Genomic DNA, 15,200 nt, shown 5'->3' with positions numbered 1-15,200 from the left:
GATACTGTCATGCAGGTGAAAGAGGACCCAAAAGCGACTTGGCGAAAACAGAGTCTTTAATCCAGTAAAGTAAATACAAACAAAAAACACAACTTTCACTCGAAATGACGAGGACAAACTGGAGACTCGATCTTGAACAGCAGGTGAACAGCAGGTTGCCTCGGGAAGGCACTTGAACCAGACAGACTCAGACACCTGCTCACCACGCAGCATCTGAGGAAAACACGACACGACAGGGCGATACACAAACACAGCACGGTGAATTCTAGACAAGGAACCGACAGGACAGGAACGGAACACAAAGGAAGAAATAGGGACTCTAATCAGGGAAAGGATCGGGAACAGGTGTGGGAAGACTAAATGATTGATTAGGGGAATAGGAACAGCTGGGAGCAGGAACGGAACGATAGAGAGAAGAGAGAGCGAGAGAGTGAGAGAGGGAGGGGGAGAGAGAGGGATAGAAAGAGGGAAAGAACCTAATAAGACCAGCAGAGGGAAACGAATAGAATGGGAAGCACAGGGACAAGACAAGATAATAAATGACAAACATGACAGTACCCCCCACTCACCGAGCGCCTCCTGGCGCACTCGAGGAGGAATCCTGGCGGCAACGGAGGAAATCATCAATGAGTGAACGGTCCAGCACGTCCCGAGACGGAACCCAACTCCTCTCCTCAGGACCGTAACCCTCCCAATCCACTAAGTATTGGTGACCCCGTCCCCGAGAACGCATGTCCATGATCTTATGTACCTTGTAAATAGGTGCGCTCTCGACAAGGACGGGAGGGGGAGGGAAGACGAACGGGGGTGCGAAGAAAGGGCTTGACACAGGAGACATGGAAGACAGGATGGACGCGACAAAGATGTCGCGGAAGAAGCAGTCGCACAGCGACAGGATTGACGACCTGGGAGACACGGAACGGACCAATGAACCGCGGAGTCAACTTACGAGAAGCTGTCGTAAGAGGAAGGTTGCGAGTGGAAAGCCACACTCTCTGGCCGCAACAATACCTTGGACTCTTAATCCTGCGTTTATTGGCGGCTCTCACAGTCTGTGCCCTGTAACGGCAAAGTGCAGACCTCACCCTCCTCCAGGTGCGCTCACAACGTTGGACAAACGCTTGAGCGGAGGGAACGCTGGACTCGGCAAGCTGGGATGAGAACAGAGGAGGCTGGTAACCCAGACTACTCTGAAACGGAGATAACCCGGTAGCAGACGAAGGAAGCGACCAGAGCGTATTCTGCCCAGGGGAGCTGTTCTGCCCAAGACGCAGGGTTTCTGAAAGAAAGGCTGCGTAGTATGCGACCAATCGTCTGATTGGCCCTCTCTGCTTGACCGTTAGACTGGGGATGAAACCCGGAAGAGAGACTGACGGACGCACCAATCAAACGACAGAACTCCTCCAAAACTGTGACGTGAATTGCGGGCCTCTGTCTGAAACGGCGTCTAACGGGAGGCCATGAATTCTGAATACATTCTCGATAATGATTTGTGCCGTCTCCTTAGCGGAAGGAAGTTTAGCGAGGGGAATGAAATGTGCCGCCTTAGAGAACCTATCGACAACCGTAAGAATCACAGTCTTCCCCGCAGACAAAGGCAGACCGGTAATGAAGTCTAGGCGATGTGAGACCATGGTCGAGAAGGAATGGGGAGCGGTCTGAGACGACCGGCAGGAGGAGAGTTACCCGACTTAGTCTGCGCGCAGTCCGAACAAGCAGCCACGAAACGGCGCGTGTCACGCTCCTGAGTCGGCCACCAAAAGCGCTGGCGAATAGACGCAAGAGTGCCTCGAACACCGGGATGACCAGCTAACTTGGCAGAGTGAGCCCACTGAAGAACAGCCAGACGAGTGGAAACAGGAACGAAAAGGAGGTTACTAGGACAAGCGCGGCGACGCAGTGTGCGTGAGTGCTTGCTTAACCTGTCTTTCAATTCCCCAGACTGTTAACCCGACAACACGCCCATAAGGAAGAATCCCCTCGGGATCAGTAGAAGCCACAGAAGAACTAAACAGACGGGATAAGGCATCAGGCTTGGTGTTCTTGCTACCCGGACGGTAAGAAATCACAAACTCGAAACGAGCGAAAAACAACGCCCAACGAGCTTGACGGGCATTAAGTCGTTTGGCAGAACGGATGTACTCAAGGTTCTTATGGTCTGTCCAAACGACAAAAGGAACGGTCGCCCCCTCCAACCACTGTCGCCATTCGCCTAGGGCTAAGCGGATGGCGAGCAGTTCACGGTTACCCACATCATAGTTGCGCTCAGATGGCGACAGGCGATGAGAAAAATAAGCGCAAGGATGAACCTTATCGTCAGACTGGAAGCGCTGGGATAGAATGGCTCCCACGCCTACCTCTGAAGCGTCAACCTCGACAATGAATTGTCTAGTGACGTCAGGAGTAACGAGGATAGGAGCGGACGTAAACGTTCTTTTAGAAGATCAAAAGCTCCCTGGGCGGAACCGGACCACTTAAAACACGTCTTGACAGAAGTAAGAGCTGTGAGAGGGGCAGCAACTTGACCGAAATTACGAATGAAACGCCGATAGAAATTAGCGAAACCTAAAAAGCGCTGCAACTCGACACGTGACCTTGGAACGGGCCAATCACTGACAGCTTGGACCTTAGCGGAATCCATCTGAATGCCTTCAGCGGAAATAACGGAACCGAGAAAAGTAACGGAGGAGACATGAAAAGAGCACTTCTCAGACTTTACGTAGAGACAATTCTCTAAAAGGCGCTGTAGAACACGTCGAACGTGCTGAACATGAATCTCGAGTGACGGAGAAAAAATCAGGATATCGTCAAGATAGACAAAAACAAAGATGTTCAGCATGTCTCTCAGAACATCATTAACTAATGCCTGAAAAACAGCTGGCGCATTGGCGAGACCAAACGGCAGAACCCGGTACTCAAAATGCCCTAACGGAGTGTTAAACGCCGTTTTCCACTCGTCCCCCTCTCTGATGCGCACGAGATGGTAAGCGTTACGAAGGTCCAACTTAGTAAAGCACCTGGCTCCCTGCAGAATCTCGAAGGCTGATGACATAAGGGGAAGCGGATAACGATTCTTAACCGTTATGTCATTCAGCCCTCGATAATCCACGCAGGGGCGCAGAGTACCGTCCTTCTTCTTAACAAAAGAACCCCGCCCCGGCCGGAGAGGAAGAAGGCACTATGGTACCGGCGTCAAGAGACACAGACAAATAATCCTCGAGAGCCTTACGTTCGGGAGCCGACAGAGAGTATAGTCTACCCCGAGGAGGAGTGGTCCCCGGAAGGAGATCAATACTACAATCATACGACCGGTGAGGAGGAAGGGAGTTGGCTCGGGACCGACTGAAGACCGTGCGCAGATCATGATATTCCTCCGGCACTCCTGTCAAATCGCCAGGTTCCTCCTGAGAAGTAGGGACAGAAGAAACGGGAGGGATGGCAGACATTAAACACTTCACATGACAAGAAACGTTCCAGGATAGGATAGAATTACTAGACCAATTAATAGAAGGATTATGACATACTAGCCAGGGATGACCCAAAACAACAGGTGTAAACGGTGAACGAAAAATCAAAAAGAAATAGTCTCACTGTGGTTACCAGATACTGTGAGGGTTAAAGGTAGTGTCTCAAATCTGATACTGGGAAGATGACTACCATCTAAGGCGAACATGGGCGTAGGCTTCTCTAACTCTCTGAAAGGAATGTCATGTTTCCGAACCCATGCTTCGTCCATGAAACAACCCTCAGCCCCAGAGTCTATCAAGGCACTACATGTAGCACCCGAACCGGTCCAGCGTAGATGGACCGACAAAGTAGTACAGGATTTTGATGGAGAGACTTGAGTAGTTGCGCTCACCTGTAGCCCTCCGCTTACAGATGAGCTCTGGCTTTTACTGGACATGAATTAACAAAATGTCCAGCAACTCCGCAATAGAGGCACAGGCGGTTGGTGATCCTCCGTTCCCTCTCCTTAGTCGAGATGCGAATCCCTCCCAGCTGCATGGGCTCAGACTCTGAGCCAGAGGAGGGAGATGGTTGCGATGCGGAGCAGGGAAACACCGTTGATGCGAGCTCTCTTCCACGAGCCCGGTGACGAAGATCTACCCGTCGTTCTATGCGGATGGCGAGAGCAATCAAAGAGTCCACATCTGAAGGAACCTCCCGGGAGAGAATCTCATCCTTAACCACTGCGTGGAGTCCCTCCAGAAAACGAGCGAGCAGCGCCGGCTCGTTCCACTCACTAGAGGCAGCAAGAGTGCGAAACTCAATAGAATAATCCGTTATGGACCGTTCACCTTGGCATAAGGAAGCCAGGGCCCTAGAAGCCTCCCTACCAAAAACTGAACGGTCAAAAACCCGAATCATCTCCTCTTTAAAGTTCTGGAACTTGTTAGAGCAATCAGCCCTTGCCTCCCAGATAGCTGTGCCCCATTCTCGAGCCCGGCCAGTAAGGAGTGAAATGACGTAAGCAACCCGAGCTCTCTCTCTAGAGTATGTGTTGGGTTGGAGAGAGAACACAATCTCACACTGCGTGAGAAAGGAGCGGCACTCAGTGGGCTGCCCGGAGTAGCAAGGTGGGTTATTAACCCTAGGTTCTGGAGGCTCGGCAGGCCAGGAAGTAACAGGTGGCACGAGACGTAGACTCTGGAACTGTCCAGAGAGGTCGGAAACCTGAGCGGCCAGGTTCTCCACGGCATGGCGAGCAGCAGACAATTCCTGCTCGTGTCTGCCGAGCATGGCTCCTTGGATCTCGACGGCAGTGTAACGAGCGTCTGAAGTCGCTGGGTCCATTCCTTGGTCGGTTCCTTCTGTCATGCAGGTGAAAGAGGACCCAAAAGCGACTTTGGCGAAAACAGAGTCTTTAATCCAGTAAAGTAAATACAAACAAAAAACACAACTTTCACTCGAAATGACGAGGACAAACTGGAGACTCGATCTTGAACAGCAGGTGAACAGCAGGTTGCCTCGGGAAGGCACTTGAACCAGACAGACTCAGACACCTGCTCACCACGCAGCATCTGAGGAAAACACGACACGACAGGGCGATACACAAACACAGCACGGTGAATTCTAGACAAGGAACCGACAGGACAGGAACGGAACACAAAGGAAGAAATAGGGACTCTAATCAGGGGAAAGGATCGGGAACAGGTGTGGGAAGACTAAATGATTGATTAGGGGAATAGGAACAGCTGGGAGCAGGAACGGAACGATAGAGAGAAGAGAGAGCGAGAGAGTGAGAGAGGGAGGGGGAGAGAGAGGGATAGAAAGAGGGAAAGAACCTAATAAGACCAGCAGAGGGAAACGAATAGAATGGGAAGCACAGGGACAAGACAAGATAATAAATGACAAAACATGACAGATACAGGATAAAGACAGTATGGTGTCTGTATGGTGTCTGTATGGGAACACAGAGATACAGGATAAAGACAGTATGGTGTCTGTATGGTGTCTGTATGGGAACACAGAGATACAGGATAAAGACAGTATGGTGTCTGTATGGGAACACAGAGATACAGGATAAAGACAGTATGGTGTCTGTATGGAAACACAGAGATACAGGATAAAGACAGTGTGGTGTCTGTATGGAAACACAGAGATACAGGATAAAGACAGTATGGTGTCTGTATGGAAACACAGACACATAGATACAGGATAAAGACAGTATGTTGCCATCTTAGATCCTTTATTAGCACAAAGCTAGCCTGGTCCCAGATCTGTTTGTGCTTTCCTGCCAACTCCTACAGTATGTCGTTGTCATGCCGACCATAACAGCACAAACAGAACTGCGACCAGGCTAGCTGGCACAAGACATAGATTGAAGAAGAGAGAGAAGGCTGTGTGATGTTCCTCATCATAGTAGCAGTGAACTCACCTGAAACTTCCAAATCAGAGCCACGACGGCCAGGCCGTAGAAGGTACTCTTAGCGATGAAGATGCTGTAGGCCAGCTTGGCAGTCTGGGTGCTCATCACGTAGTACTCTACAATAAGGACAATAAGACATTGAAATGACCTTGACTCAGATGCTGTCAGGTTAATATTGTTCCGCAGATTAGGCATGACTAAATATGATAGTATTGTAAACAGTATTATGTAAACTATAGGTTCTATGTATTCCATGTATTTGGCATGAACAATAAGTAGTTCAGTATAGAATGGACACATTTACCTGTCGTCATCCCTCCATCACCACCTTGACATGGAAGAAACAAAGCAGTGTTTCACATGCCACAGGCTAATGTACATCCTAGTTCTACATGATGTAGAGAAGCTCACTAGTTTACTTACTATTTTACTACAGAATGACAAATACAGAGAAGCATACTATTGTCGTTCAATAAAACCTGTTTCTTCTCATAAACAAGGACAGGGTTTTAGTTCATAATTTGACCATACCTCCTCCTCCGTTAATGTGATCTGCAACATATATGTTATCGGTCCCATTGAAGAAGCGGACGGCGCAGGTGAATCTGTTAGAGGCCGTGTTCCATGTCTTGGCTGGGACTCTCAGTCTGCTGGTGATACTGTAGCGTCTGTTTTCATCCCTCAAGGCAGTGTTGTCGGTCCCCACTCCATCGGTGATGTTGGCGCCTCCATTTAACTTCCAGAACACAGTGACGTGGTCGGGGTAGAAGTCGGTGGCCACACACACCAACGTCTTCTTCTTCTTCTTGTTTCTATCTTCACACTCCTTAGTGGAGGGTGGAAGGACTTTGACTTTGGGTGGAGTGACAGGGATGTCTGGCTCTGCAGGGAGGAAATAGGAGAAGCTTTAACCTTTAATGACTCTATTTGTTGTCCACTCAGACCTGAACTTGATTCTGTGTCCAGACAAGCCCATAATAACACAACATTTCATTCAGCATCTCAGAGTGAACCTCTTTGCAACCCAGCTGCCAAAGTCATTGGCAAAACAGGTCGAACATGAAAGCTATAATATACCATTATTACAGTATTTTGGCAGCGTCCTTCCCAGAATTGTTAGCATGGTTCCCTCTCCAAAGTAGGCAGGATAAGCACTTTATACCTCAATACCATGAGAGATGTAGACTGGGTCTGGGCATAGAACCAGACCACTTTATACCTCAATACCATGAGAGATGTAGACTGGGTCTGGGCATAGAGCCAGACCACTTCATACCTCAATACTGGGTCTGGGCATAGAACCAGACTACTTTATACCTCAATCCTGGGTCTGGGCATAGAACCAGACCACTTTATACCTCAATCCTGGGTCTGGGCATAGAACCAGACCACTTTCTACCTCAATCCTGGGTCTGGGCATAGAACCAGACCTCTTTCTACCTCAATCCTGGGTCTGGGCATAGAACCAGACCTCTTTCTACCTCAATCCTGGGTCTGGGCATAGAACCAGACCTCTTTCTACCTCAATCCTGGGTCTGGGCATAGAACCAGACCACTTTATACCTCAATCCTGGGTCTGGGCATAGAACCAGACCACTTCATACCTCAATCCTGGGTCTGATACCTTGTTGTGTAAGATGTTAGAGGAAGATAACTGATGTTTTTACTGTGATCCAGTTACATTAAAATAACATTTTAGTTTAAAGTGTAACTGTTTTTATATTGCAGAATATTGTACATGTTTTCTCCATGCTAGTTTGTAACATTTGGTAGTATATTTTCTTTCCTAAAACGGTGAGTGTGGTGCCGGCTCCAAAGTATGCTTCCCGAGTACGAGTGCAGAGCGACAAGGCTGTATCCTAAAGTCTCTAGTTCTGACAAGGACTCTGGACATTCTCAACCTTTGTTACTCTGTTAGAAGTACATTCAAATACTCTTCACAGTAACTCAGCCACGGGTATCATCTAAATTATAACCAAATACATTATTGTGACTATTTTTCTAATGAAATATAAGTGGTTTCCATCTTCAACAGTCATTTGGTTAATTTGATTATTTTTATTTTGGTGTTTTGTCTAGAACAGTTAAGCGGGTTCCTCCGCTGAAGTCAACCTGGCCAGCACCATGAACACAGTACAGTGGAACACTGCTCTAATATAGATATACAGTATAGACGTGCTGAGCCTGGCACCATTAACACAGTACAGTGGAATACTGCTCTAATATAGATATATAGACATGCTGAGCAACACTGCTCTAGTATAGATATATAGATGTGCTGAGCCCGGCACCATTAACATTTAACATTACATTTAAGTCATTTAGCAGACGCTCTTATCCAGAGCGACTTACAAATTGGTGCATTCACCTTATGACATCCAGTGGAACAACCACTTTACAATAGTGCATCTAAATATTTTAAGGGGGGGGGGGGGTGAGAAGGATTACTTTATCCTATCCTAGGTATTCCTTAAAGAGGTGGGGTTTCAGGTGTCTCCGGAAGGTGGTGATTGACTCCGCTGTCCTGGCGTCGTGAGGGAGTTTGTTCCACCATTGGGGAGCCAGAGCAGCGAACAGTTTTGACTGAGCTGAGCGGGAACTGTACTTCCTCAGTGGTAGGGAGGCGAGCAGGCCAGAGGTGGATGAACGCAGTGCCCTTATTTGGGTGTAGGGCCTGATCAGAGCCTGGAGGTACTGAGGTGCCGTTCCCCTCACAGCTCCGTAGGCAAGCACCATGGTCTTGTAGCGGATGCGAGCTTCAACTGGAAGCCAGTGGAGAGAGCGGAGGAGCGGGGTGACGTGAGAGAACTTGGGAAGGTTGAACACTAGACGGGCTGCGGCGTTCTGGATGAGTTGTAGGGTTTAATGGCACAGGCAGGGAGCCCAGCCAACAGCGAGTTGCAGTAATCCAGACGGGAGATGACAAGTGCCTGGATTAGGACCTGCGCCGCTTCCTGTGTGAGGCAGGGTCGTACTCTGCGGATGTTGTAGAGCATGAACCTACAGGAACGGGCCACCGCCTTGATGTTAGTTGAGAACGACAGTTTGTTGTCCAGGATCACGCCAAGGTTCTTAGCGCTCTGGGAGGAGGACACAATGGAGTTGTCAACCGTGATGGCGAGATCATGGAACGGGCAGTCCTTCCCCGGGAGGAAGAGCAGCTCCGTCTTGCCGAAGTTCAGCTTGAGGTGGTGATCCGTCATTAACACAGTACAGTGGAATACTGCTCTACTATAGATATACAGTATAGACGTGCTGAGCAACACTGCTCTAATATAGATATATAGACGTGCTGAGCCTGGCACCATTAACACAGTACAGTGGAACACTGCTCTAGTATAGAATTAGTCTCTAGCTGTGCTGTTTTCTAGAACTTTCCATCCCCGATCATGACCTTTGATAAATCTATTCTCATAATACCAACCAACACCCTGTTCTTACCAGTTTAGAACACATAGATGAGGCAAACATACTATAATTTACTAGGATATCACATCTCTCTTCTCACAATTACGTTGTCTAACTCAGACGACACATAAAGACAAACATCGTGTACGGATGACTTACCGAGAACTGTTAATTTGGTGCCTGAACCGAAATGTGCCTCATAGTTGGCACAGTGTACAGGCTTAACATCAAAAAGCATTGAGTGGAGTAACACTAGTATGAACTAATTTAATATACTGAATCTTCACATCACTATGCTACTACACCACAACATAGAGTCCCATTACTTCCATCATGGTGAATATTCTCTTACCCAGAACAGTCAGTTTGGTTCCTGCTCCAAACAATGCAGGATTATAGTTGTCACAGTGTGGACATACTGAGCAGTAATGGACCAACTACTACTGCCTTGTTCTATGCTTTTGGCATCAGAAATACTTTAAGAATGCTTGCTTTTTGTCAATTATTCATGTTTTTATGAAGAAAGAAAATAGAAAATCATACATTTCTCGATAAGAAAGTAGGAAGTATTTACCTAAAACAGTGAGTTTGGTTCCTTTGCCAAAGAAGGCTGGTTGGTTTAAAGTCACGGCGTTTTCACATCAACCCTTTAGTTCAGATTGACCACTTTAGGAGACTCTTATTGGCAACGAAACACCTTCAGGGTTACATATGTACATACATATTATGAATCTTTAAGAAGTTAATAACTTACCTAAAACAGTGAGCTTTGTTCCATTTCCAAAGTAGGGCACACTTCCAGTGTCACATCGCTACTCTCCTATTCCAAAAATACCTCAGATCTCTCTGTCATTCACCCTCTAGGGAAAATGAACAGAGATACTCAGAGATACAGAGAACAGATACTACCTCAGATCTCTCTGTCATTCACCCTCTAGGGAAAATGAACAGAGATACTCAGAGATACAGAGAACAGATACTACCTCAGATCTCTCTGTCATTCACCCTCTAGGGAAAATGAACAGAGATACTCAGAGATACAGAGAACAGATACTACCTCAGATCTCTCTGTCATTCACCCTCTAGGGAAAATGAACAGAGATACTCAGAGATACAGAGAACAGATACTACCTCAGATCTCTCTGTCATTCACCCTCTAGGGAAAATGAACAGAGATACTCAGAGATACAGAGATACAGATACTACCTCAGATCTCTCTGTCATTCACCCTCTAGGGAAAATGAACAGAGATACTCAGAGATACAGAGAACAGATACTACCTCAGATCTCTCTCTATATAGATATATATATCCATGGGGACTTTAAAACACCATCACCTAGTTGGTTTAGAATACGTTTTGTTGTCAAGCAGGAATCAAACAAACTCCAATATCTAATGAATTTAACTTGATGTTACGAAGAAAATCCTGTTCAGTATTATTGATCTCTTGAGAAGCATCTCTCCAGGCTCCTTAACAGTCTCCTCAATGTGTGTGAATTGCCCCCAGACCTATCCTGTATGGAAGTGAATGGGAGGTTGTTTTTGTATGGAAGTGAATGGGAGGAGGTTTTTGTATGGAAGTGAATGGGAGGAGGTTTTTGTATGGAAGTGAATGGGAGGAGGTTTTTGTATGGAAGTGAATGGGAGGAGGTTTTTGTATGGAAGTGAATGGGAGGAGGTTTTTGTATGGAAGTGAATGGGAGGAGATTTTGTATGGAAGTGAATGGGAGGTTGTTTTTGTATGGAAGTGAATGGGAGGAGGTTTTTGTATGGAAGTGAATGGGAGGTTGTTTTTGTATGGAAGTGAATGGGAGGTTGTTTTTGTATGGAAGTGAATGGGAGGAGGTTTTTGTATGGAAGTGAATGGGAGGAGGTTTTTGTATGGAAGTGAATGGGAGGAGGTTTTTGTATGGAAGTGAATGGGAGGAGGTTTTTGTATGGAAGTGAATGGGAGGTTGTTTTTGTATGGAAGTGAATGGGAGGAGGTTTTTGTATGGAAGTGAATGGGAGGAGGTTTTTGTATGGAAGTGAATGGGAGGAGGTTTTTGTATGGAAGTGAATGGGAGGAGATTTTGTATGGCGTCTCTATGTGAATATATCACCGTGGCCCCCTGTCCCCACAGTGTTAAAGCATCGCACAAAAACACTAATTCTCTCTCATTCTCTCGTCTTCCTCTTCCCTCCTTCCCCCCACCCGGTCTCTCTCTCATTCTCTCGTCTTCCTCTCCCCTCCTTCCCCCCACCCGGTCTCTCTCTCATTCTCTCGTCTTCCTCTTCCCTCCTTCCCCCACCCGGTCTCTCTCTCTATCTCTCTACCCATCTCTCCTGCTCAGTATCAGTCTGTAGCAGCAGGTGTGTTGATATGGGGGTTCCTGTTCCAAACGGACTCTTTCTATTTCTGTCAACAGCACTAAGTCTCTAAAACGCCCCCCCTCTTCAGGGTTGATTTCTGTGTAATCTGACATTTACCCTCCAGAGGTCAGTGTATAATCTAGGATAGTTTAGACTCCTGGTTTCATTTCTGTGTAATCTGACATTTACCCTCCAGAGGTCAGTGTATAATCTAGGATAGTTTAGACTCCTGGTTTCATTTCTGTGTAATCTGACCTTCCAGAGGTCAATGGAAGGTCAACTCTAAGAAACTTCTCCCTTTTTAGTCAAATAGTATAATTTGATACAAGGGTAGACCTATATACCAGGGACACCTGGATGACAGTCAGACAGTCAGAGAAACACCCATATACTGTTTGTTATATCTATCTTTGAAAGTGTAGAACCACTAACTTGGCCTGCAGGTTCGTGGACAACAACTCTAGAGAGTGTGCAAAGCTGTCACCAAGGTAAAGGGTACTTTGAAGAATCTTGATTTTTTGAACACTATTTTGGTTACTACATGATTCCATATGTGTTATTTCATAGTTTTGATGAAGACATCAATAATAAGCTGTTCAGTACCAGAGGTGTCCTCTGATTCCTCCACAGTTACATGTACCAGAGGTAGCCTCTGATTCCTCCACAGTTACATGTACCAGAGGTAGCCTCTGATTCCTCCACAGTTACATGTACCAGAGGTAGCCTCTGATTCCTCCACAGTTACATGTACCAGAGGTAGCCTCTGATTCCTCCACAGTTACATGTACCAGAGGTAGCCTCTGATTCCTCCACAGTTACATGTACCAGAGGTAGCCTCTGATTACTAGACTGTTACACTGTCACACCCTGACCATAGTTTGCTTTGTATGTTTCTAAGTTTTGTTTGGTCAGGGTGTGATCTGAGTGGGCATTCTATGTTGTGTGTCTAGTTTGTCTGTTTCTGTGTTTGGCCTGATATGGTTCTCAATCAGAGGAAGGTGTTAGTCATTGTCTCTGATTGGGAACCATATTTAGCTAGCCTGTTTGGTGTTGGGTTTTGTGGGTGATTGATTGTCTACTGTGTCAGTGTTTGTACCACACGGGACTGGTTTCGGGTTTTCACATTTATTGTTTTGTATTCTGTTCATGTATAGTTTTTCTTATGAAAAAACCATGAACTTCAACCACGCTCCGCCTCTCCTTCGACGGAAGAACCCCGTTACATACTGCTGCTGTGATATTCAGTATAAGCTAACTTATAACCCATGTTGAGGTAGACTGTGTAGACACAACAGACTGCGTTGTGTATGGACTGCCTTCTCTACCCACCCAGCTAAATATACAACCACACATTCATTGTTCACCAGAGACAGTTAGAGTTAACGTTGTGCAGGTGTGTCATGTTGATACGACCAGTAGTTTTTGGTTAGTGAGGGAATGAATTTGCAGCACTGTGCTGACTGGCTGCACAGTAATACACGGCACTGTCTGTAGGGTTTATCTCAGAGATAACCAGGCTGGCTTTGGCCTTGGAATGACCTGTTAAGTTGAACCGTGTTTCATAGTTCTTCTCAAGAGTTGGGTTTGTATAGTGTAGAGTTCCAATGAGTTCCATGGTCTTCTGTCCTCCCTTGTCCTTCTGTTGGTACCACAGCATGTACGGGTAGTCGTTGTCGCCGTGGTGACAGTCCAGGTGTGCCTCTCTGTGTTCAGTTGTCCTCCTCAGGAGGTGTTGAGGAGTCTGGCGGATGAGGAGAGAGGAGGAGAACACCACCTCCTCTACAGAGGAGAGGAGAACACAGTCAAGAGGACATTACAGAGACGCCACAGTGGATATAACATATCTCTGTGACACTTACCTGAGAGGAAGGAGAGACAAACGAGGAACGTGGTAAATATTTTGAACATGGTGACTTTTTTAGTGCGGATAGATACGTAGACAAATGAAAAGGCTGAGGTAGGAACTCAATGGTAATTCCCCAGGAGGAGAGGGGAGGAGAGAAGGAGGGGAGGGGAGAAGAAGGAGGGGAGGAGAGAAGGAGGGGAGGAGAGAAGGAGGAGAGAAGGAGGGGAGAAGGAGGGGAGGGATGAGGAGAGAAGGAGGGGAGGGATGAGGAGGGGAGGGGGTGTGGGTGTGTGGAGGAGAGAAGGAGGTGAGAGGGGAAGGAGGGGAGGGATGAGGAGGGGAGGAGAGGGGAGGAGAGAAGGAGGGGAGGGGGAGGAGAGAAGGAGGGGAGGGGAGGAGAGAAGGAGAGGGGAGCAGAGAAGGAGGGGAGGGGTTTAGTGAGTCTTTGTTCTGAGGAGGGAGGAGCTTATAGTTGACGTGTCTACCTACAGTACAGTGTGACATTACTGCATTCTGCTGGATCAGCTGGAAGTTATTGATACAGGAACAGAAGTTATTGATACAGGGACAGAAGTTATTGTTACTGTAACAGAAGTTTTTGATACAGTAACAGAAGTTTTGATACAGGAGCAGAAGTTATTGATACAGTAACAGAAGTTATTGATACAGTAACAGAAGTTATTGTTACAGGAGCAGAAGTTATTGATACAGGAACATAAGTTATTGATACAGGAACATAAGTTATTGATACAGGAGCAGAAGTTATTGATACAGGAGCAGAAGTTATTGATACAGGAGCAGAAGTTATTGATACAGTAACAGAAGTTATTGATACAGGAACAGAAGTTATTGATATTTGAACAGAAGTTATTGATACAGGAGCAGAAGTTATTGATACAGAAGCAGTAGTTATTGATACAGTAACAGAAGTTATTGATACAGGGACAGAAGTTATTGATACAGTAACAGAAGTTATTGATACAGGAGCAGAAGTTATTGATACAGGAACATAAGTTATTGATACAGTAACAAAGTTATTGATACAGTAACATAAGTTATTGATACAGTAACAGAAGTTATTGATACAGTAATATAGGTTTTTGACACAGGAACATAAGTTATTAATACAGTAACAGAAGTTATTGATACAGGAGCAGAAGTTATTGATACAGGAACATAAGTTATTGATACAGGAACATAAGTTATTGATACAGGAACAGAAGTTATTGATACAGGAGCAAAAGTTATTGATACAGGAGCAGAAGTTATTGATACAGGAGCAGAAGTTATTGATACAGGAGCAGAAGTTATTGATACAGGAGCAGAAGTTATTGATATAGGAACATAATTTATTGATACAGGAGCAGAAGTTATTGATACAGGAACAGACGTTATTGATACAGGAACAAAAGTTATTGATACAGTAACAAAAGTTATTGATACAGTAACAGAAGTTATTGATACAGTAACATAAGTTATTGACACAGGAACATAAGTTATTAATACAGTAACAGAAGTTATTGATACAGGAGCAGAAGTTATTGATACAGGAACATAAGTTATTGATATAGGAACAGAGGTTATTGATACAGGAACAAAAGTTATTGATACAGTAACATAAGTTATTGATACAGTAACAGAAGTTATTGATACAAGAGCAGAAGTTATTGATACAGGAGCAGAAGTTATTGATACAGGAGCAGAAGATATTGATACAGGAGCAG

At 45.9% G+C, this 15,200-nt stretch overlaps 1 protein-coding gene across 1 annotated transcript; it reads right to left on the bottom strand.

Moving 5' to 3' along the window:
* Nucleotides 1-5,652: 5,652 nt before the first annotated feature.
* On the bottom strand, nt 5,653-13,568 carry LOC124028771 (M1-specific T cell receptor beta chain-like). The gene is made up of 6 exons (XM_046340743.1): nt 13,490-13,568; nt 13,078-13,409; nt 9,630-9,714; nt 6,401-6,751; nt 6,174-6,197; nt 5,653-5,985 (listed from the first exon to the last, which is right to left on the bottom strand). Exons 1-6 carry the CDS (start codon nt 13,536-13,538, stop codon nt 5,858-5,860), a joined length of 969 nt encoding a protein of 322 aa, XP_046196699.1. The 5' UTR covers nt 13,539-13,568; the 3' UTR covers nt 5,653-5,857.
* Between the last annotated feature and the right edge of the window lie 1,632 nt (nt 13,569-15,200).

This window comes from Oncorhynchus gorbuscha, unplaced genomic scaffold (assembly GCF_021184085.1).
Source record: "Oncorhynchus gorbuscha isolate QuinsamMale2020 ecotype Even-year unplaced genomic scaffold, OgorEven_v1.0 Un_scaffold_4827, whole genome shotgun sequence".
In the NCBI taxonomy this organism is placed as follows: domain Eukaryota; kingdom Metazoa; phylum Chordata; class Actinopteri; order Salmoniformes; family Salmonidae; genus Oncorhynchus; species Oncorhynchus gorbuscha.
Note: the sequence above shows the minus strand (reverse complement) of the source record. Positions and strands in the feature narration are given on the sequence as shown.

Coding starts and splice junctions, on each gene's coding strand:
- LOC124028771 (XM_046340743.1), bottom strand. CDS start 13,538: ATGTTCAAAATATTTACCACGTTCCTCGTTTGTCTCTCCTTCCTCTCA. Junction 9,715..13,077: donor CAGCCAGTCAGCACAGTGCT/GCAAATTCATTC, acceptor AGGCAGTAGTAG/TTGGTCCATTACTGCTCAGT. Junction 6,752..9,629: donor AACCAAACTGACTGTTCTGG/GTAAGAGAATAT, acceptor TCCTCCCTGCAG/AGCCAGACATCCCTGTCACT.